This window comes from Balaenoptera borealis, assembly GCF_965194805.1.
Source record: "Balaenoptera borealis genome assembly, chromosome: 16".
NCBI lineage: Eukaryota > Metazoa > Chordata > Mammalia > Artiodactyla > Balaenopteridae > Balaenoptera > Balaenoptera borealis.
This window is the reverse complement of record NC_138872.1, coordinates 47,252,423-47,273,701: the sequence shown is the minus strand read 5'-3', so window position 1 is coordinate 47,273,701 and position 21,279 is coordinate 47,252,423. Positions and strand designations below refer to the sequence as shown.

General features: G+C 45.4%; 1 protein-coding gene across 2 annotated transcripts in view; it reads left to right on the top strand.

The window, feature by feature from the left end:
* CFAP61 (cilia and flagella associated protein 61) overlaps window positions 1–21,279 on the top strand; it is a 258,593-nt gene that overhangs the window by 142,508 nt on the left and 94,806 nt on the right. For both annotated transcript variants that reach the window (XM_082359538.1, XM_082359537.1), the window contains one exon: window positions 9,529–9,656. In XM_082359538.1, the coding sequence (XP_082215664.1) occupies window positions 9,529–9,656 (128 nt within the window). The remainder of the gene's footprint in view (window positions 1–9,528; window positions 9,657–21,279) is intronic.

Here is a 21,279-nt window from a genome sequence, read left to right as displayed (position 1 = left end):
TAACCCACTGCTCCTGAGGCTGCTGGGAGAGATTTCCCTTTCTCTTCTTTGTTTGCACAGCTCCTGGGGTTCAGCTCTGGATTTGGCCCCGCCTCTGGGTGTAGGTCACCCTCTGCTGTCTGTTCTTTGCCCAGACAGGAGGTGGTTAAAGGAGCAGCTGATTCGGGGGCTCTGGCTCACTCAGGCCTTGGGGGAGGGAGGGGTATGGAATGCGGAGCGAACCTGCGGTGGTAGAGGCCAATGTGACGCTGCAAAATTCTGAGGCGCGCCGTGTGTTCTCTCGGGGAAGATGTCCCTGGATCATGGGACCCTGGCAGTGGCGGGCTGCACGGGCTCCCAGGAGGGGAGGTGTGGATAGTGACCTGTGCTTGCACACAGGCTTCTTGGTGGCTGCAGCAGCAGCCTTAGCGTTTCATGCCCATCTCTGGTGTCCTTGTGGATAGCCGCGGCTCGTGCCCATCTCTGGAGCTCATTTAGGCAGTGCTCTGAATCCCCTCTCCTCGTGTACCCTGAAATAATGGTCTCTTGCCTCCTAGGCAGTTCCAGACTTTTTCCCAGACTGCCTCCTGGCTAGCTGTGGCACACTATCCCTCTTCAGGCTGTGTTCATGCCGCCCACCCCTCTCCCTGGGATCCGACCTCCGAAGCCTAAGCCTCAGCTCCCAGCCCCCGCCCGCCCCGGCGGGTGAGCAGACAAGCCTCTTGGGCTGGTGAGTGCTGGTCGGCACCGATCCTCTGTGTGGGAATCTCTCCGCTTTGCCCTCTTCACCTCTGTTGCTGCGCTCTCCTCCGTGGCTCCGAAGCTTCCCCCCACCCACCCCCCGTCTCTGCCAGTGAAGGGGCTTCCTAGTGTGTGGAAACCTTTCCTCCTTCACAGCTCCCTCCCACTGGTACAGGTCCCATCACTATTCTTTTGTCTCTGTTTTTTCTTTTTTCTTTTGCCCTACCCAGGTATGTGGGGAGTTTCTTGCCTTTTGGGAAGTCTGAGGTCTTCTGCCAGCGTTCAGTAGGTGTTCTGTAGGAGTTGTTCCACATGTAGATGTATTTCTAACGTATCTGTGGGAAGGAAGGTGATCTCCATGTCTTACTCCTCCGCCATTTTGAAGATCCCCCCCGGCATATATGCATTTTGTATTTAATATATACAGGACCATTTTTATCCTTGGATACCTGTAGGAAAATGCTATCATTTAGGAAGGGCATTATTTAACAGGAAGAATGCCTTTCATCGCTTTTGAATTTGAGTGTTTTCCAAACCTTTGAGGCCACACCTTCATTTCATTTCATTAAAAATGGGTCCTTCATAGGGCTATAGAAGTTGAGAATGGTTAGGCAACTACATGCTAAGTCAATGAGCTTTTGAGAATGGTTAGGCAACTACATGCTAAGTCAATGAGCTTTTTTTAAGAGACACAGATATAACATAATAGTAATTTGTCATTGATTCTGCAAACCATTTCCCTGCCATGGATTTGCTTTCTCCCTGCCTTTTGCTGTCTGTTCACCCCAGGGAGGTCATTTCTCCAGTTTTTGGCTGACTCTGTATTGACAGTGATACCTGGAGGTAGCCAAATAGCTGAACCCTAACAGACAGGATTTGCTGGGTGTGATGCGGGGCACAGAGGACATTTCTAAACACTTGGCACCACTCCAGGTGGGAAGGGGAGGGATGTGGAGCCACTTGAGGTTATCCTGGCACCCGTGCTAGCATCCCCACATTGGGAATCAGTGAGTCATTGTGTCCCTGAAAAGCCAACAGCGGGTCTCCCTTGCCCATGCTCGAGTATTACGTCAAATAACCATATTTTCAATGATTATATAACTACTTGTTCAGGCTGTTATCTAATTAAAAACAAGTGAATTTCATCACCTTTATTAAATCTAAGATGCCATTATTATTAGATGGACCCTTACTTTATGTACCATTAAGAAAAAAACATGGCCAATTAAACTGTGACACAATGTCTTAATAAGAGCCCTGAACAGAATATGAATCAGTCATATGTCTTATTGCTTTGAAATTTCTTTTATCTATTCAGAGAGGAGAGCCAATTTACGTACCCTTCAATTGCATTGTTTGCTGCGTGATGGGAAAAAAACTTTTGCATGTGTCTCGGTAACAAAATGTGACACAGCTTCGTCTGCTTGTAGGTATCTATCATCCCTGATTTGTTCCTGTAAAGCATTCGATTGTTTCATTGCAAGAAAATATGGAATTACAGCCATTCCCTCCAATGACTAATATTTGCTTCATTAATATCAAGTTTGCACCCTGCCGCTCGGTTTCTGGGCCTTCCTGGGAACATAATAAGTGTTCATTTCGATGCCAAATCATGCTGTAATCTTTTTGAAGGCGTTGTCAGCAGCAGTTAAACTCAACACATGTTGTCCCATAATGCACATGACTCTCCGGAGATGATGACAGTGAACAGCCTTGACCAAGTCACCTGTGCCCAGGAAAGGACAACTGTGTCACTGCTGCTACCTGGCCAATCCCAACGGCTAAGGTGACATTGACCGTGAGGCTGATTTCAGGGATGCTAATGTGGAAAAAATGTGCATCCTAGACCTGACGAAATCCAGTAAAGTCACTCAACTTCTAAAACACCTTTTTCCCCCACATATAAATGTATAAGAATGGTTGCCAGTGATTGTCATGGGGTGGCAATAATTTGAACTTTTAAAAACGTTTGCAAAATAATGATAATAGCCAGGTTGGGAATATGGGTGTAGGAGGGATTGGGACAGATGAAGTTGATAAGAAAAATATAAGCAAAATGCAAGTTAAAGAAATTTACTCATTGAATTATAGAGGCTTAAGGAACAACAGCAAAGACCATGAATTGCCCCCAATATCCATTCCTCCCTTTAGCCTTAGTAAAGAGATCTCAATTTTGTGCAAGGCAGCAATGCACCCAACTAAGAGAATATGTTTCCCAGCCTCCCTTGCATCTGGCATGACCATATGACTCAATTTTGGCCACTGAGCTGGAAGTAGAAGTAGTTGGAATGGGAATTCTGAGATGGCTGCTTAAAGGGCGTGGCTCACTGGAAGGAAGGCCCTTTTTTCTTTCCTTCCTTCTCCTTCCTGCTCCCTGGAATGAGGACGTGATATCTGGATCTCCGGCAGCCATCCTAGGCCATCCTTGAGGATGGAAGCCAAGCACTAGGATGGGGAGTTAGGCAGGTAGAAGTCTGGCTCTGCCTCAGTAGCCCTGGATTATGTATTTCCAGATTTCTTTTGCATAAGTGAGAAATTATCTTCTATCCTGTTAAAGCTACTGTTTTCTGTTTAAGCTGCATTTTCTGTTGTATGCAGCCAAGCCCAACCCTAACTGAAACAGGACCCTCTTCTTTAGCTAGGGTTCAAGCTCCCACTGTTTGCCTGGGATAATGTGAAGAATGTAAAGGAACTAAAGGTATTATAGTTCTTTAAAGAAATAAGAATTCTTCGTGGGTAGGGTTACTAATAATTTTGCAGAGACCAAATTAGTGCCTCATTCACTTCCCAAACTTTACTGTGTGCCTAGCTTGTGCCTGGTGCAATGGTGGGGATGCTGCAGGAACCCCAGCCCACCCTTTGGCCCACGTTGCACGGTTTTGAGTACACTCCTGCCCGTGATAGGAGAGTAAGCCTATCACCTCACCTATCACCTCTGACAATGACTCAAAGGGTCCTTGAGTCATTGTCACTCTCAGCAGATGCCAGAGACAGAACAGTGTGCATTTTCCCCACGTGCTGGAGCTGCAAGAAGTGTTAGGAGCTCCCCATAACCTAACAAAGAGGAAGGTTAAAGGAATCCTTCAGAAAACGAGGCTCAAAACCATGGTGTTGTCTTGACTGCCTCCTCATGCTCTGCTAGGACAGAGGTGATGGCGTTCCTATCGTAGTTTTGAGCCCTTTTAATGATTTTAGCAGAAAGGTTTTTCAAAATTGCATTTTGTGTCTGTGGAAGAGATGCCCGACTTATTGGTTCTTGTTTACATGTCTGTATCTCCCTACTCTTTATGTATTTGGTAAATATTGCAATACTTTGCCCCCAAGAGGTCAATTTGTTTACTTTGAACTCTGAAACTGACACTGATATTTATAGCGCTGTCAACCTGTCATTATTTGTTTTGATCAAATTGGGGAAAGGGGAGCTTCTCAAAAAGAAGAGAGAGAATGAAAAAGTGTAAGGAGAAAAAATTACATTTATAAAGCAAAAATAGGCTTATTAAGAATTTCAGAAATTCTATTTCTAAGGGCTTTGAATCTCTCCATCTTCCATTTTCTTGCCTGGACAGAGCTCCCTTTGAAGTCTTTGGAAGCTTTCTAGAAGAAAAAATACATACACATGGGTGTGGAGCTGAAAATGGAGCTCCTTGTTTCGCCCTTTTAAAACGTGTTTTTCGAAGATTTGCCTTTCATATTGCAGATGCGAGAGAGGATGTGCAATTTTACCTTGTGTAACATCTTTGCCTGAAAAGCTCCAAGTATTTGTAGACGTTTTTTAATGAATAGTTCCCATGTTTGCCTGCTGAGGAAGGCAGAGGTTTGTGTAATTTACTTCCATTTTACACCTGAGGAAACTGATGTTTAAGGAAAAGAGGCTCAGAATTTCAACCAGTAGCAGAGTTAAGAAAACAGTCCCTTGTTTGGACTGGGCTAATGATGCCCAGTCCAATGATCCTGGAGGTTGAATGTGACCCCCAAACGAAAGGGTATCATTAGAAAAAATTCACCGTAGACGCTGTCATGTCCCATTTTAGTATGAATTGGGTTTATTATGTAGGATCATTTGTAGTTATTTTGACTGCTTTCTAGTTTAATGGCCTATTTATAATTTTAGCAACTTCTGATTTTGGATCTATTATTGAAACCGAGTTTTAATACTGCTTTTGTTGTCATTCTAACTCATTCTAAGTGCATGAGAAAAACTAAACCAGATATGGAAACACAGAACTCAGGTCTGTGTGTATCAGATAAAATTATACTTTGACTAATGTTTCTTTTTGTACACACAGAACAGTTAACAAACATGCATAAAACTCAAAACTGTGTCTTTAAGGTCTCTTGATAAATGTATGTGAATCACAGCATAAACTCACCTGAGCATGTACGTCACTATCATTTTTACTAAAAAGATCAAATTTAATCCTAAGTACTTCTCATTATATCTAAATCATTTGTTTGTCATGTAAGCCACTGGAAAAGCACCAACAGAAATAACCTGAATCAGTAGAAATTACGTCAACACCCTTTAAGAAGGGCTCACGGAACGCAAAGTCAGCATATCTGTCCTTTCAGCATTTACCAAATGTCCAAAAATGTGTGGCAGGAATTGTTCAGATAAAACAAAACTAAACTAAAACTAAACGAATGCCTCAAAAAAACAAAGACATAGCCCCTGACCTCAGAAAGCAAACAGTCTAGGTGGAGGGCGGCAGACAAACCAGATGAATTAATAAAGGGACCAAACTGCTCAATGACTCTCTCACATGCACAAGGTGTTCTAATTCAGAAGCTCATAGGAAATTACAGATAAATAGCTTAAAATTTAAACATGTGCTCGTTTCTGTTCCCTATTTTCTCATCTCAACAACCCCCTCACCTGACCTTTATCGTCACTTCCCTCTGAACCGTCCACACTCCCTCCCCTCCCCACACCTCAAGCCTGGCTCTAGAATTTCCAAATAGGGAGTCCCATTTTATCATTCTTTCTTCTTCCATCGCAGGGATGGAACTTAAGGCTTGTGTTTTAAACTTATTATGAGAGCCATAATCAATTTTAAGGAACATTTCTTTCAGCCTTGAAAGGTCAGCTTATACATGATATATGGCCTATTCCTTCCTGCTGGGGTACCTGTTGATCTATTTAAACTCATCCGTTTGTCTAAAAATACTAACTTAGTGTCATTAGGAGAATAGAAGCATAAATGTCTCCAAAGAATATGGAGGTAAGAATCTGATTTCTCACCCGTATTATCACTGGTATGGTATGTAGTTAAATAGCTTACAGAGACTCCTCTGTTTCATCTTTGATAATTTACTATTACAAGGCACATTTAATTTCTGTCTATAAAATATGAGTCAGTAGATACGGCTTTTATTTTTAGTTTGCTGTTAAGGAAATAAAAAACAAAAACAAACATCTAAAACAGGATCTCTAGTGCACGGGACATTTTTGGTAGATGTTCAGACCAAGAAAAGGAAAAGCTGGCTTGGCTCAGAGGGTCTTCCATACCTGTTTTTCTTTACTGGGAAAACCTGTAGTTTGAAGGAACATAAAGGAAGGACATATTCTGCTTTCTTCCAAAAATGCCTCGAGCTTCCGGCTTATGGGCAAAACAAACCCTTTGAAAGCAGAAGAAGCCGTCTTCATTTGCAGTTGTCACTGAAAGATATTTCCAGGCTGGAAAGAATTTCTTTTCAAGGTATTTAAAAACCATCTATCTTAACAAAAGAAAAATGTGGCTTTTTCAGGTCACTTCTTCATACCCAATGATGAATATGTTTTTAATTAAAGCCTGGGCACCAAATTGGGTTTCGTGAGAACCACTGTGATGCCTGATCACTCTCCTGAGACACCCACCACCGTTGGTACTGACGCTAACTCTTGACACCCGAGGCCACTTTGTGTATTCAGAGGTTAGAAAGGTGATTTCTGAGGCCTGGCAGCTGTTGGTGTTAAAGCTATTGTGTGGGAAACAAAAGCCATTCTGTTCTGTTCCCCGGGTGCCTTTGTATCATTGATTCAGGAACTGTTTCATAAATGGGGTATAATTCTTTACCAGGGAATTTCATTACTGCCCATGTTTCAGTGTTAGTATATGCTTCCGGACAGCAGAGGGGAATGTCTGAACATACCTCCTATGGAAGGAATCTTGGGTTCTGACCTCTGTGAAGATGCTTGCATCTTAAGTCTCTTAATTAGACTTGTGACTACATGCCTTCATACCACCATTTATGCTTCCTATCTTCCTCACTCTAAACCACCAGACCCAATCTGCTGCTACCAGGCTTGTCTTGCAAATTAATGGGAACACAGTACACACTGGCACCTGGATGTACCAGTGTTAACTGGTTTTCTCGCAGAATACCTCACTGGCCTGTGCTGGGAAATTTTCATAGGGCGGATCAGAGTGACATTTATTTGAAGAACAGATACTCTTTCACCCAGATGATATGTTCATTATTGTCATTTAGAAGGTCTATCAGTTTAGGAAGTTTTTAGTTGCATGTAAAAGAATCAAACTGACCCAAAGAATCAAGGAAACACAGTGGGTTGCAGTCTTTCTCCCCAGCTCTTCCTCCCTCCCTGTGTTGTGCCCTTGCTGTGTGACTTTGAGGTTCCTCCCACTACAGGGGAGTCTGCTTCCCCACCTCATGGGTGTTGGGCTCCACCGTGTGACTTGCTTTGGCCAGGCTGAAGAAGTATTTCTTATTTTCACTTACCTTCTTGCACTTCTGCATTGCCATGAGAAGAACAGACCTAGTTCTCTCTCATTAAAAAAGATAGGAGAGATGTGAGGCTAAGCTGAAATCTGCAGAGTGGAGCCAAAGCCACCTGAATCCCGCTGACATCAGCCTTCTTCCAGCTGACTCAGAGTTACATGGGTGAGAATAGATGGCAATTTTTTAAGCCAATGCACTTTGGGGCGGTTTGTTATGCAGCACTGATAGCTGACTGATATTTATTTCTCATGTAACTGAAGAGTCCAAAGGTAGCATGGGCTTCAGGTAGGATTTGAAAGGAATTCCTGTTCTATTTCTTTGTGATTCTCTTGGGGCTTCATCCCAGAATGGTTTCCCTCTTGGTGGCATGATGACTGTACTATTTCAGGCTTCACAATCTACACCTCGTACCATCTGGAAGGCAAGAGGCTTTTCTTCTTAAACCATCACACGAAAGTCCTGGGCTTCACTCTGATTAGGCCAGCATAGGTCACGTGTCTATCCTGGGCCAATTGTTGAGCAAGGAGGGTGGGATTATGCAACTTGGTTTATGTCAACCAGAGCCCCCTCTTAAAGATGGGAGTGGGTTCAATCTTTTCCAAAATCCCCGGTGTGTCTCATTAGAGGTGGGAGTGGGGGTGGAACAGATGCTGAGAGGCACCAGCAATGTTAATTATGGAGAGAGTCTAAAACCTCCGAACTTTGTTTTGAATTTCTATTAATACCTTATTTGGCTCAAGACATTTTTTTACCTCCATGTTGCTGGGCTAGCTCGAGCTAGAGAGAGGGGATTTATCCTCTAGATCACATATGTTGCCAGGTAAATTGCAAAGCATGTGACCCCACCCATGCTGCCTTAGGCACTGGAAGGTAGGTGGGAGCCCAGCTTTCCATAGGACTTTACCATTAGCCCGCTGGACTTCCAGCTCCTGGTATCTCAGGATTTTAAGAAAATTAAAAATAGGTTTGGTCTACTAGAATTTGAAGGTCTCTGACCTAGAGGGTGAGTTAATGCTAATGTAACGAGAACTTGAGCGAGTGGGACACATTGGTGTGGATGTCGTTCCACTGACTCCTGTCCTCCATTGCTTCTGATGAGAAGTCAGCTGTAAACCCTGTTATTGTCCAGACACACAGGAAGCATCAAATAAAAATGTGTGTTGAATTTATGAATTAAAAAAGAGAATCAAGGTCTTCTGACCCAATCCAACATTCTTTTAAGAGTACCCCAACTTCCCTGGCAGTCCAGTGGTTAAGAGTCCATGCTTCCAATGCAGGCGGCATGGGTTCGATCCCTGGTTGGGAAACTCAGATCCCACATGCTGTGCATTGTGGGCAAAAAACAAACAAACAAACAAACCGACCCCACCACCTCTTTGTAAAACCTTCCTTTGTACATTTCATGCTCCCACTGAAGCCTCTGCAGGAAAGTAACCAAACAAATCAATCCAGGTAATTTTTTCAAACATGGACATTAAAATGATCACCTGTTACTTTCTGTGCTTCTAAGAGTCCTCCCTGACCCTAAGTTATTTGAAAGACTGAACAATCCTTATCATCCAATATGCTTTTGTCGTTCAACACATTTGTCATTCTATAAATATTACTGAACACCTACTGTGCTCCAGGTGTTGTGTGAGGGATGCAGAACTGAATGAGAGTTAATACCTTCCATCAGGCACCCAGCTACTGTAATCTAATTGTTCAAACCTTGGACAGAAGGAAAGATTGGGACCTTTGATGAAACTACAGATTCTCAAGGAGCAACTTGCCTGTCTTCTTGGGGAATTATTTACCTTATCATCTCTAGTCATAGATGGCCTGGGTTCTATATGAAACATCTGTCAACAATAAGACGAAAATGATCTAAATCAAGTATTTTGATGTGAACCAGCCTAGGTGTTAGGTATATTGCCATATTCTTACACTAATTTCTTAAAAATTACTTCCCATAAATTTCCTCAGGGCTGCACAGGGGCATTTTTCAGTTTGATTTGCTGGTAATATCCTGGTTAAGTAATTGCCAATTTGGGAATGCAGACTCAGCTACATTTTCCTCAAGTCCCTTTTTCTCTTTGTATTTTTTTCCAGTTGAGTTATGCCTTGAACCATACAAACAGAAAACTAACGTTGGAACCTAAAATAACTGTCAACGCCAAGATTGTAGTGGTTGGTGCGTCCAGTGTTGGAATTTCCTTCCTAGAGACATTGATATTTTGGTGAGTTGTTTTACTTTATTTGTTTGTTTTTAAAGGGACCTTTCTCTTCCTACACCTGAGAGGATCCCTTGAAAGGACAGACTTGAGCTTTTTGCCACCTCACATACGTTGCCTATGTGGATTAATGAATCAGTGGAATATTCTAGATTAGGGGTTGGCAAACTCTAGCCCCCCAGGTCAAAACAGGTCCACCTGCTTTTGTAAATAAAGCTTTATGGGAACACAGTCACGTTCATTTATTTATGTGTTGTCTCTGTTTTGTTGATACAGCGGCAGCTTTGAGTAGCCGTGACAGAGACTGTTTGGCTGGCAGTGCCTAGTATAGGTCACTCTGACCCTTTCCAGAAGAAGTTTTCCAGCCCCTATTCTATACTGGTGCTTCCCTTTTTTGTCTGGATTATAAGAATCACCTAGAACATTTGTTAAAGATGTAGATTCCCAGACCTCACAGCCATAGAGAAGCAGAAACTCCTATGGAGGGCCCTGGGAACCTGTATTTTAACAGGTGCTCTGTGTGATCAAGCAGGTTTGGGGGCCAGTTGTGACTGTATGCATCACAAATAGGCTTCAGAAGTGGCAGACAGTCCAGGACCTTTCCTTCAACACCTGCATTTCAGGTGCCAGGGAACAGAGTACATTTCCCCAGGACAACTGAGGTCTGTGCAGCTGTTTGATGTGTTTTCTGTTATCCTCAAAGCACTGCACAGTTTCCTTGCAGAGCCCATTTTCCCCATAGGTGATTCCTGAGGGTTCTCAGCCCCCCCAATTAGCTCTCCATCTGCTCAGCGAATTTCAGCCTCTCTTTAACAGGAAGAGCCCTGGGTTTTTGTCCAAGAACTTGGGTTCATGGCCTGGCATTGCCACCACTGGCATGGAACCCTTGATGTGTGCCTGACTTCTCTCAGACCCAGCTTCCTCATTCATTTCGTAAAAAGTCTCTAGATGTTTTCAAAGACCCAGGCTTTGGAGAACCACAGACTCCTAAGTTAGGAGAATCCAGTTTTTCCCAAATCTTTTGCTCAGGATCACATGAGAAACTTTAGCTACTGTTCAAAGCTGTAGGTGCTAAGAGGAGAGTGGCAGATGGGGAAAGGCATCCCCGCCATGACTCCTCCCTCCGGACAAGGAAAAGCGTGGAGGAAATGACCCCTAGAAGGTGTTTGTCCTTGGTGGATATGGAGACGAACTAACCCAGATGGTTATTTTGCTCATTTGACATCATACGTAACCGAAGATTTTTTCACTTTCCAGCCAATTTGTTCAATTATCCAGAACACACCCTTAGTTAACCAGAAATAAGTCGCCTGTCTTTATTGAAATTAGCAACCAAGTTCACAGGCTTTAAATACTGTGGTCAGTCTACAGCAATCTCTCATTGCAAGAAAGAAATCCTGAGAAGCACCCAGGAATCTCCATTTTCCTGCCTATTCCACTCTGTATTTTGAGGGCTTTCCCTGTTCTGACAGGTCTCTTCACCTCAGACTCTGAACAGCAATCTGTACAGCCACTTTTGGAAGATGAATGATCAGGGTGGAGCTGTGAAATTACAGTAGTCAAGAAGTTATCATAAACAGATCTTAAATCTTAATTTAGCTATATATCTTGTCATTATGTCTTCTTTAAAATGATTACATTAAGATATACACATATAATTTTCTTTTTGTGGAATCAACTTAGATTTAATAAAGACAGGTATAAATTTTGATATAAGTACTTGGTTGATTAAATTCGTCAATCAGACAGGCCTTTTTAAAGCATTTTAAAGTGCTCATAATTCTCTATCATCGTTATACAGATGACGTGCACTAAAAAGAGACCGGGATCAGTTTACGGATATCAAATCCTGAAGAGAGGAAATCGTTCTCTCATTATTTTCTCTAATTATTTCAGATCAGCAGTCACCATAGTAACCTGCTGCAGATTTTACTTTACCAATTTAACTGCCATTTGAACTAAATTTTGTAAATGATTTGAGTTGGAATGAAATTGAAGAAACAGAGTTTTCACCAAACACTGACCTCCAGTGAGGATTAAATCCACATTTTGGAGGCAAGATTTAGGAAAATCGCCCTCCTACGCTCATGCCCTGCATTATTAAACTCAGTTGGGGGGCACTGTAGTTCCTGGAAAATCCATTTGAGGCCCAGTACAGCCGCCTCTTTTTCCAGAAAATCTGGTCATCCTGTCATCTGGTGACAAAACAAACACAACTCTTTGCTCTTATATTATTTACAAGCAAAAAAAATTGCAAAACACCTTTGGTCTCCTCTTCAAAGACACCAAAAGCAGTCCTTGCAGAAATTCTCTTCTTTCCACAAGTGCCACGGTGCTACTAGGGGTGCTGACGTGATTTGCCCAAAGTCACCAACTAACACAGACACCAGGATATAAGCTCCATGTGGGGTGTGAGTGTTGGGGGGATGTTTTGGGTTTTGTTTTCTAGTACAACCTTCTGTCTGGTCTTCAGCTACTCCCAGTCTACAGTTACACCTGTACGGAGGACACACTTTCTTTTCTGGTTGTCAGGCCTGTGGGTCACCCTGCATCTTCTTTTTGTCCTTACAAGGGCAAGACCTCCTGGGCCCTCCAGTGCCTGGTGACATGAGTGACAGGTGTTTTCTAGGGACACACACCAGCACCCCCCTGTGGTTCTCCGTGTCCTCCTGGTCCTGGTGAATATTCCAGCGCTGGGCTGAGTGGCAGCCCTGCCCTTAGACTTCCTGCAATCTCCATGGACCCTCCTGAGGCCCCTGGCTAGCTGATGCAGAAGGGCGAGGGTGCAGGGTGATTCAGGGTGGAGGTGAGACTTGGCTAATTTGTCCCCCCACCCCCGGGTCTTGTGCATCTGTCTTCTGAGGGCGCTGTACCCAAGCAACTCCATGGAGGGCAGAGGAGGGAGCGTGTTCAGGCTCCCAGGCCCCACCCTGCGGGCACACACACCCTGGCCTCCTTTCCCCTCATCACCTGCCTTGCCGGGCTGTGTGCCCCCTGGGTGGGGACCAGGGGCTGGGCGGGGGAAGGACAGCAGGCACAGAACCAGGGCCGGGGAGCTTTCTTGGGGTGGGGGGCATAGAGGAGGAAACCTTCACTCATCCTATGGAATAGAGGGCAGTGAATTGGAGGGGAAAGGCAACTCTTAAGACACTTTGCTGTGAATTATCTGTGTTTCTCATCATGCCCAAGACATTCAGGTGATGGACCTGAGCTATTTTTAAACTGTGGTTCTCACGTGTTTGTTCGACTGCCTGGCTCTTTGGGACGGAACGGTGTTGGCTTGGGCACCGTAGGCGTTTCATGTACATTATCCTTCTTGGTACTTCTATTAATAAGACCTCTTCAAAACCCCAAACATTGGTTTCTGGCAGAAAGATCTTGGCCTTGGTCATCAGCCCACCTCTGCTACCAACCAGTGCTGTGGTCCCGCCCTCCTCCTCTGCTGAGGGAGGGTCACGGCAGGGCCCCCCTGGTCCTGCCAGCCCTGGGCACTGTCACACTAGGAACTCCACCGACCATGTCAGAGGTCTAAAGGGAACTCCCTATTCTTGGATCAACAGCCAAGGCCGGAGGGGAGCTTCTGTCATCTGTCAAGGAAATGCTATTTCCCGAAGGAGAACTTCGCAATGAAGTCTGAAAGCTCTTTCCAGAAAGCAAGGGGCCTCTTTTCACGCAGCTTAGCTGGTCATATTTTTACCAGTCCCTTTGTGTACCAGGTCTGGACCTGATGAACTCCCCAAATGTAATGCTTTGACTATGTCAGGCTTTCCACAGTAGTACTCCAAAATCATTTTTAAAAAAAGAAATATGAATATGCTCTACCAAAAAAGGAGTAGCAACTGGGCCTATGGACTCATCCTACGTCTTATGTCCTTTTTACTCAAAAGTTTGGTCTGGACTCCAGCAGGATTGGTATCGCCTGGGAGCTGATTAGAAACACAGAATCTCAGGCCCTGCCGCAGTCAGTGTCCCAAACAGACATTTTATTTTCCAGAATTATTCACAACAGCTTCTTCCCTATGTCTTGGGCGTCAAGTCACTGAGCTGAAGCAGTTACTATTTGATTCTGTTTCAGCTCGTACGTCTCTATGCTTTGTGTATTATATTATTTACTCCCAATTATGGAGCAGTTCCTTTTACTCCATTATTTTAAAATCTTTCCTAATTCAGTTCTGATGTAAATAATCTCTCGAGGAGCCTATAACGGGGCTAGAAAAATTCATGAATGACTCCTGGGATGACAGTGACTGAAGGCAGCCCTGGGTGGCATCCCGCCGAGGCTGGGTGGTTAGAAGAAGATGCACTTTGGTCCACGGGAACCACCCACCGTCACCTCGGCTTCCACTTCCACCCCCGGGAAGAGATATCTCAAAATACCCACCAAGTCATCTCACCAAAGGGTGAAGTTTCTAGTTTTGGACCTGGGCATTGATCCCTCATCTGGTGGGTGTGTCGAGGTAACTAAGACTAGCTGGGAACGACAGGGCACGTTTGTGAAGCTGCAGTTGTGGCTGGAGGACCAGAACGCATGTTATCGGACTGCACAGGACCACACAGCATCCGGCCCAGCTGTGGGGTCTGGCGGCAGCAGCCGAGCGCTTGCAGCTTAATGAGGCTTCTTATCTTTACCTTTGTCTGAGGACGTCTGAAGCCTTCGTTGTGGCTTGTCACTAATTAGGTGACTAATTAAGTAGTCAGTGCTTACGTGCTGATCTCAGAGCTGAAGCCCATGAACAGGTTAGTGGCTGTCCATGCTGTTGGCCTCTGCCACATGAATTGAGGGCTGTGTGCTCACCCCAGTCACCCTTTGGGTACCAGGGAACTGCAGGGTGGCGGCCAGGCCCGTGGCACGTGCCCGGGGCACAGGTGGAGATCCACGGGGCAGGTCACATCTCCCCATCTTGTTATGTTGGCATTACAGTGGGGCCTGTCGGGGCTGATACAGAGGCCCCTCTGATGGCCTGGTAGGGGGGAAATAGAGGGGTGGGGCAGTATGTCAGGTTCAAAGGCTCAGCCTCCCCACGCAGAAGGACCTGACGTCCTGCCTCCAGAAAATACTGACCTGGAGCTGTCCCTGGTTCCTAATCACCATCCCATTTCCTAACCTGATTCCAGTATTTAAATGTACAGGCATCCCTGGTTTTATTGCGTTTCACAGATACTGCTTTTTCTACAAATTGTCTTCACGATCGCACAAAACACAAACCGCATACACGGGCCAGTAACAGACTCGCCTGCTCAGCCTCTGTCCTCTACTATCAGGTCATTTTCAAATGACGACATTGGCTCCGTCTTGGCTTGCAGTCCTGCAAAAGCTGAAAACAAAGAATTTGGTGCGAGTAGTTTATTTGGGGGTGATCCCTGGGAACTACCTGAGCGAGCAGGTGAGATGGGACCGGCAGGAACGCCAGCAAAGCCCCCAAATCATGTGCCTTCGGCTCACCATGGGCAACGAGGCTCAGTCCCGCCGGGACCCCCTCTGAGGACACAGCTGGGAATGGTCCCTCCGCGCCCGAGGAAGTCAGGTATTTACCCACCAGTTCCCGTCCATCTGGGCACCCTGGGCTGTGCTTCCAGCCTGTCTCTCAAGCTGCCACAGTCAGGGGGAGACCCCGGGCAGAGAAGGCAGGAAAGCATGGGACGGGAGGACCATTTGCAGGGGATGTGGGTGGGCCCACCGCCAGCCCGCTTTCTTTCATTTGTTCTCCTTTCTTGATGTTCGTACAGTTGCCCTTTAACGAAGGCGTGGGTCTAGACAAAGGCAGAGGGAAGCGAGGCCAGATGAGAAAACTGTGTCGGGAGCGTCTCCTGATCTCCCTCCACCTCTCTTCCCGGGCGTCCTGGCAGCTCTAGAGAGAACCCAGGTGCTCTGCTCCACCAGAAACCTCTGCTGGAACAAAGAGGGACAGTGGGCCTGTCTTGGCAAATACTTGATTTCTCCTTCGGGATGGAGATGAAATTAGATCAGCAGTTTTCACCTTTAGCGCCGCCTGGGAACCTGTTGCAGGTGCCGATACAGGCCCCCCTGTAAGGACTGAATCGGAAACCCGGGGCCGGAGGCTGGGACCCGTGTTTTCACGCCGGTTTTGGGAGCCCGAGAACCACTGAGTTGGAGTAGAGTCAGCTCTCTGCCACTACTGCTGGGGCCCAGGTGGACCATCTGACCTCTCTGAACCTCCATCGTTTCCACACCTGTGCAACAGGGAAAGCACCCAAGATCTCTCCTCCTACACTGGCAAGAAGGCAAAGCACCTAGAAAGACCTAGCACTCAATTCTTGCTAGACTGACACCTCCCCGCTAATGCCATTTGCATGTCCAGATCCCGGTGGGAGCTGAGCAGTTGTGAGGGAATTGCCTGGAGAGTCATGATGTGGGAGGTGCCCTCTTCCCCAAGGACTGGGGATGAACCAGAGGCGTTTCCTGAGGCGTCCGCGCCTGCTTCCTGGGAGAGCGCCTCGCCTGGCACAGACGGTCCCCTGGAGTCCAGTTAGAATGGCCACCACCTCTGGTCTAGCGTCAGGAGGACCCAGCAAGCAGCCTAGCACTCTGTGATGTGTCCATGTTGCAAAGCTGCCCGGCTCTAGAGAGTTTTTGGCTGTCTCCTTGGACGGGGGGAGACCCAGATGCCTTCTGGACCAAAGACGTCCATAGTCACAATGGCTACATCTGCAGCTTCAACTGATCATCTCTGCCTTGTGGGTGTTTCTTCTGGATGTTTCTTGGGTCCTTTTCTGATGTTTGGATGGTTTACAAATCTGAATTTGGACATCCTTGTGACCTCTGTTCTGCCACTAACCTCGAGTTTATCATGTGATTCTTAGGGGACTCTGGCTATACCCCCACCCCGAGCCCAGGAATTCTGCTGCAGTAAAAAAAAAAAAAAAAAAAAAAAAACAAGGCCACGACAAAAAGTTCAGTCTTTACTCAGGTCCCTCAAATATTTAATGGGATCATATGCTTCCTGCATAGAAACTTATACTAAACTGTACCCTCCTTCCTTGAGCACCCAGCCCCCTGGGAGCCTCTCAGTTTTCTCTCCCCAGTGTTGTCCCGGGACCACCAGCACCGACATCATCTGGGAACTTGTTAGAAATACAAACTCTCAGGTCCAACCCCAGACCAGCCACATCAGAAACTCCGAGAATGGGGCCCGGAGGTCTGTACCGCGACGAGCCCTCCTGGAATTCTCCTGTGCAGCCTCATTCCCCAAAAGGCAGAGGACACGGCACACCCTCGGTCACACCCCCGCCACCCCTCCTCAGCTCTGACTCCAACAGTCACCTTCCTCCCGGCAGAGGGAGGGCTCAGACTAGGACACCGCCCACTGGATTCTCTTACCCAGGTGCAAACAGGCAGAGGAGTCCACACCGCACTGAGGGAGTCAGGGGGTGTCAAACCCCTCGCCCGCCGCCTTACAACATCTGATGTTAGGTGGAAACGTAAGCCAGGGGACTTCCGTAGAGGTGCCCGGAGCCGTGATCTTTGGGGAAAGGGCGCACCTGGAGCCATTGTGTGAGACCCAGACTAGGCAAGGCCTCCTACTGAGCAGAGACTTTATCTCTAAGTGTAGTTCTCTGAAGAGGGTTCCTTTCAAAGGAACACTCGCCACATGGTAAGGTGCATGGGCTTGGAAAAAACTGCTTGCATTTCCGTTTTGATTTTAAGAATTGTGGTGAAGAAAAATGTTGTGGATCAGCTTCCTAGACCTCGGGGTTAAGGTGGAGTAACTTTCCATATAAGCAACAGTTTGTGGAAATTCCAGACTCTACAATCCGGTACATCACAGCTACTTTTGGGGGTGCGGGTAAGGGTGGGGAGGTGGTCGTTATAAAAGGACAGCTTCCTGGACCCCTGTTCCTGTGGTTACAATTCACCAGGTTGGAGTGGGCCTCAGGAATTTGTATTTTTAAGACTCTCCAGGTAATTCTGACATGCAGCCGGGTTTAGTAACCATTTATGTAGACATTTCCTCAAACTTGGCAGTCTTATCTATGAGGAAACCTATTTCCCCCTCTGATTGCTCATTGTAACTGAGCTGTTTTTATGGGCTGTGTTTTCCAAACCATATTTTTAAATTCTCAACAAATTATAGAACTTCTAAGTCACGTCATTACTTCAGGGCTTACCAGGCATAATTATTAATGTATCATTAAACATTGCATAGCTGAAGTCATTACCCTAAGTTCATAGTATTTACATGCTGAATTGGACCTAGTAGAAAGCATTTCACAAAGCTTCATGCTTCAACTATTCACCATTGAGAATGAAGGTCCAAGGAGATATACCTGCCAAGCATGAGGAAACCTGCCCTGATGGTGTCAATAAAGCCTTCCTAACTGCCAGCATTTGCCCAAAGCATAAAACCTTTCCTCATCCTTCAAGATCGGAAGTGATCTCACTTGCTTTTGAATTCCCATAATGCTTGGTTTTTCCAGTCCTGTGGGATGACCGGTTTTGTCTTGTACTTGGCCATCTCTTGTGTGCGAAGGCTTTCCAGCTTGTCTCTCATAGCTGCCATCTTGGTATTTACATCTTACATTTATATGCTCAAAGGATAAATGTATGACATTTTTACTTCATGTATATAGAGATGAAAACATCATAAATCATTTCCCCTAAAACATAAAGCAAAACTCAATTTCATTTTGGTCTTTTTTGCCAGAACTCCCAAATTTTATTCTTATCTCTTCAGTGGACATTTCAAACATTACACTCATTTTCTATTTTTCAGTAAGGATTTATGTTTTCCTTTCATGCAGAGATACATAAGTTTTTCATCTGAAATCCTGAATCCCCAAATCTCCCTCCCCCAAACCCCTTTACCCTGGCCACCAGCCCCCTCCCCTGCCAGGTCCCTGGAGAATCCACAGAGCACTGAGGTCCCTCCAGGCAGGCGATTTTACTTATTGTTGGATCCAGTGCTGATCAGAGATCCTTGCCCCAGGACACGAGGCTGGACTCAGGCAGGCTAAAGAGACTTGCTCGTTGGTCCCTTCCTCTGGGCTCTATCCCGGTTCCTACAGGGGCTTCCACGAGCAGGGGAGCTGTGGAAGATGGCACCCACCCCATGAACACTGACTGCATCCCTTCTATTGATAGCTCAGAATCCTTGACCACATGCCCCTACCCCTCTGGTCTCCCCCAGAGGCCAGGGTGTGCTGTTACTGACAGCTTTGTAGCCACGCGTGCAGCTGCTGTGTCATTTTTACTCACACAACAAAAATGAAGTCAGTAACCAAGGACATTGTCCAAAAGTCTCTTTTGTGATCTAAGCGGAAAAAATATTGCTGAAATTAAACATTTTTCGAGGAAAAACTGTAGATTCTCTTAACTGGTTCTCTACTCATAATAAATATTTTGTTTTGATTTGTTTTGTCCCTATTTTTCCTCTCCTACTGGAAGTTCACATAACTCCTAACTTTTAAATCCCATCATTTTATCATTAATTTTGTGGAATTATGTGGTATCATTAAGACCAAATTAAGTCAGAGTTATTCTTTGACAAGTCACATATGCAGTTAGGTTAAATGTCTATCTTGAGCTGGGACTTACTGTCAGTTGGCAAGTATTTTTGTCAATGCTTGAGCCATTCAGAAAACAGAGATTTTAGTAAATTAAATTGTAACATTTAGACTGATATGGGATAATTAGTTTCCCTCTACATTATTTGTTCAAATAAAAGCATTAATGAAAACAGTTAATTAAATCCCTTGCTTTGGTTGTCCTTGTTATGTGCCCCCCCCCCAAAAAAAAGAAATCAGCAAAAACATAAAAATAAAAAATAATAAGCATTCACCTGGCAGGTTGACAGGTTTCTACCGCTCAGAAGGGTAAGCAACATGAGAAGTGTTATGTTTCTTTTACCATGTTCACCATAAATTGGCAATGTGACCCTCTTTATTTGAAGGGTAAGAATGCTCAGACCTAATTTTGTAGCTGTCCTCCCGAAGCATGGAATGAAACGCAATAGCTTTTACTTATTTCCCTGGATACTCTAATCCCTCCCTGCTTTACAAGTATCTTTGAGCTGTTCCTCCCTCTGTATCCACAGCAACATGAAATCCCACCGGAATTATCTGCTGTGGAAATGCAGGTGCACTTGTTTAATGTTTCATTGGCCTGAGCGCTTCACTTGAACTTTTTTTGGTTCCACAACATGGTGACCTTTGATTTTAGAGCAGAGGGCTCACAATGATGCTAGATTTCGTTTCTATACGTTAAGCCGATACCATTAGACCTGAGATCGTGCTTTTCTCGAGGTGCTGCTACTTCTGCCACCTCATCTAACACGTGTCCAAACCAGGATGCACCCCGTGACCCACTTCCATGTACAGGAACTTTTTTTTTTTTTAATTCATTAATTAATTTATTTTTGGCTGCGTTGGGTCTTCGTTGCTGCGCGCGGGCTTTCTCTAGTTGCAGCGAGCGGGGGCTACTCTTCGTTGCGGTGCGCGGGCTTCTCATTGCGGGGGCTTCTCTTGTTGTGGAGCGTGGGCTCTAGAGTGCAGGCTCAGTAGTTGTGGTGCACGGGCTTAGTTGCTCCGTGGCATGTGGGATCTTCCCAGACCAGGGATCGAACCCATGTCCGTTGCATTGGCAGGCGGATTCTTAACCACTGCGCCACCAGGGAAGTCCCTGCAGGAACTTTTTGAATATTCATAGGTAATCAGAATAAAAGTCTTAAATGTTTTATATCCATATTTCATCCTCAGAAGAGCTAAGATCTATTTGTACATTATAAATAGTATAATGACTTTGCACTGATACTCTTAGATAGTTATAAATTTAAGAAATCAAATATTTGGATGTTTCTAAATCAGATGACAGAGATAACTATCACAGCAAAATATGAGGTTGGAGATAAAATGGAAATGCTGATGGTAATTTCATATAAAGTCATGAAAGAGACAGGGAACCTTCATGGAGTAGCAAAAAGGTTGATGTTACAAAGAAGGGTGAAGAGGCTAGGTTAGGCCCCAACCGTAAGGGCCTGAGATACCATGCTCATGAATTTGGACTTAGTATTTTGGTTATAAAAATAGGTAACGTTCATTGAAAATGTTTTGTGCAGCAGGCAATAGTCTAAGCATTTTATGGATATTATTTCATCTCATCCTCATAGCACCCCTGTGAGGATCTAGGTTCTATTATTCCCATTTTACCGGCTAGCAACTGAGCCACAGAGGGCTTGAATAACTTGCTCAAAGTCAAAGAGCTAGGAAGTGCTCAGGCCAGGAGTCCAGTGAGGCAATCTGACCCCTGAGCCCATGGTCTTAGCTGCTCTGCTCCTCATCTACCCAAGCGGTGAGCAGACATAGACGTGAGATGGGATTTAATTTAAAAAGAGGTTTCCAGTAGCCGTGTGGAAGATGGGCAGGAGAGAGGCTTGTGCCAGGAAGACTGGCCCTCAGACTGTTTTCTCTGAGCAAGAAGGTGAGCGAAGGCAGTGTGTCCTGGGAATGGCAGGTGTCAGGCACTCAAGAGATGTGGACGACGTAGACATGACTGGACATGGTGACCAATTGTGGGAAGGGAGAGAGAGGGTAGGAGTTTGAGGTTGGCTCCCAAATTCCTAACTTGAGAGGCAGTCTGTTGACCATGCCTTTGATGAAGTTAAAAGAGGAGTGG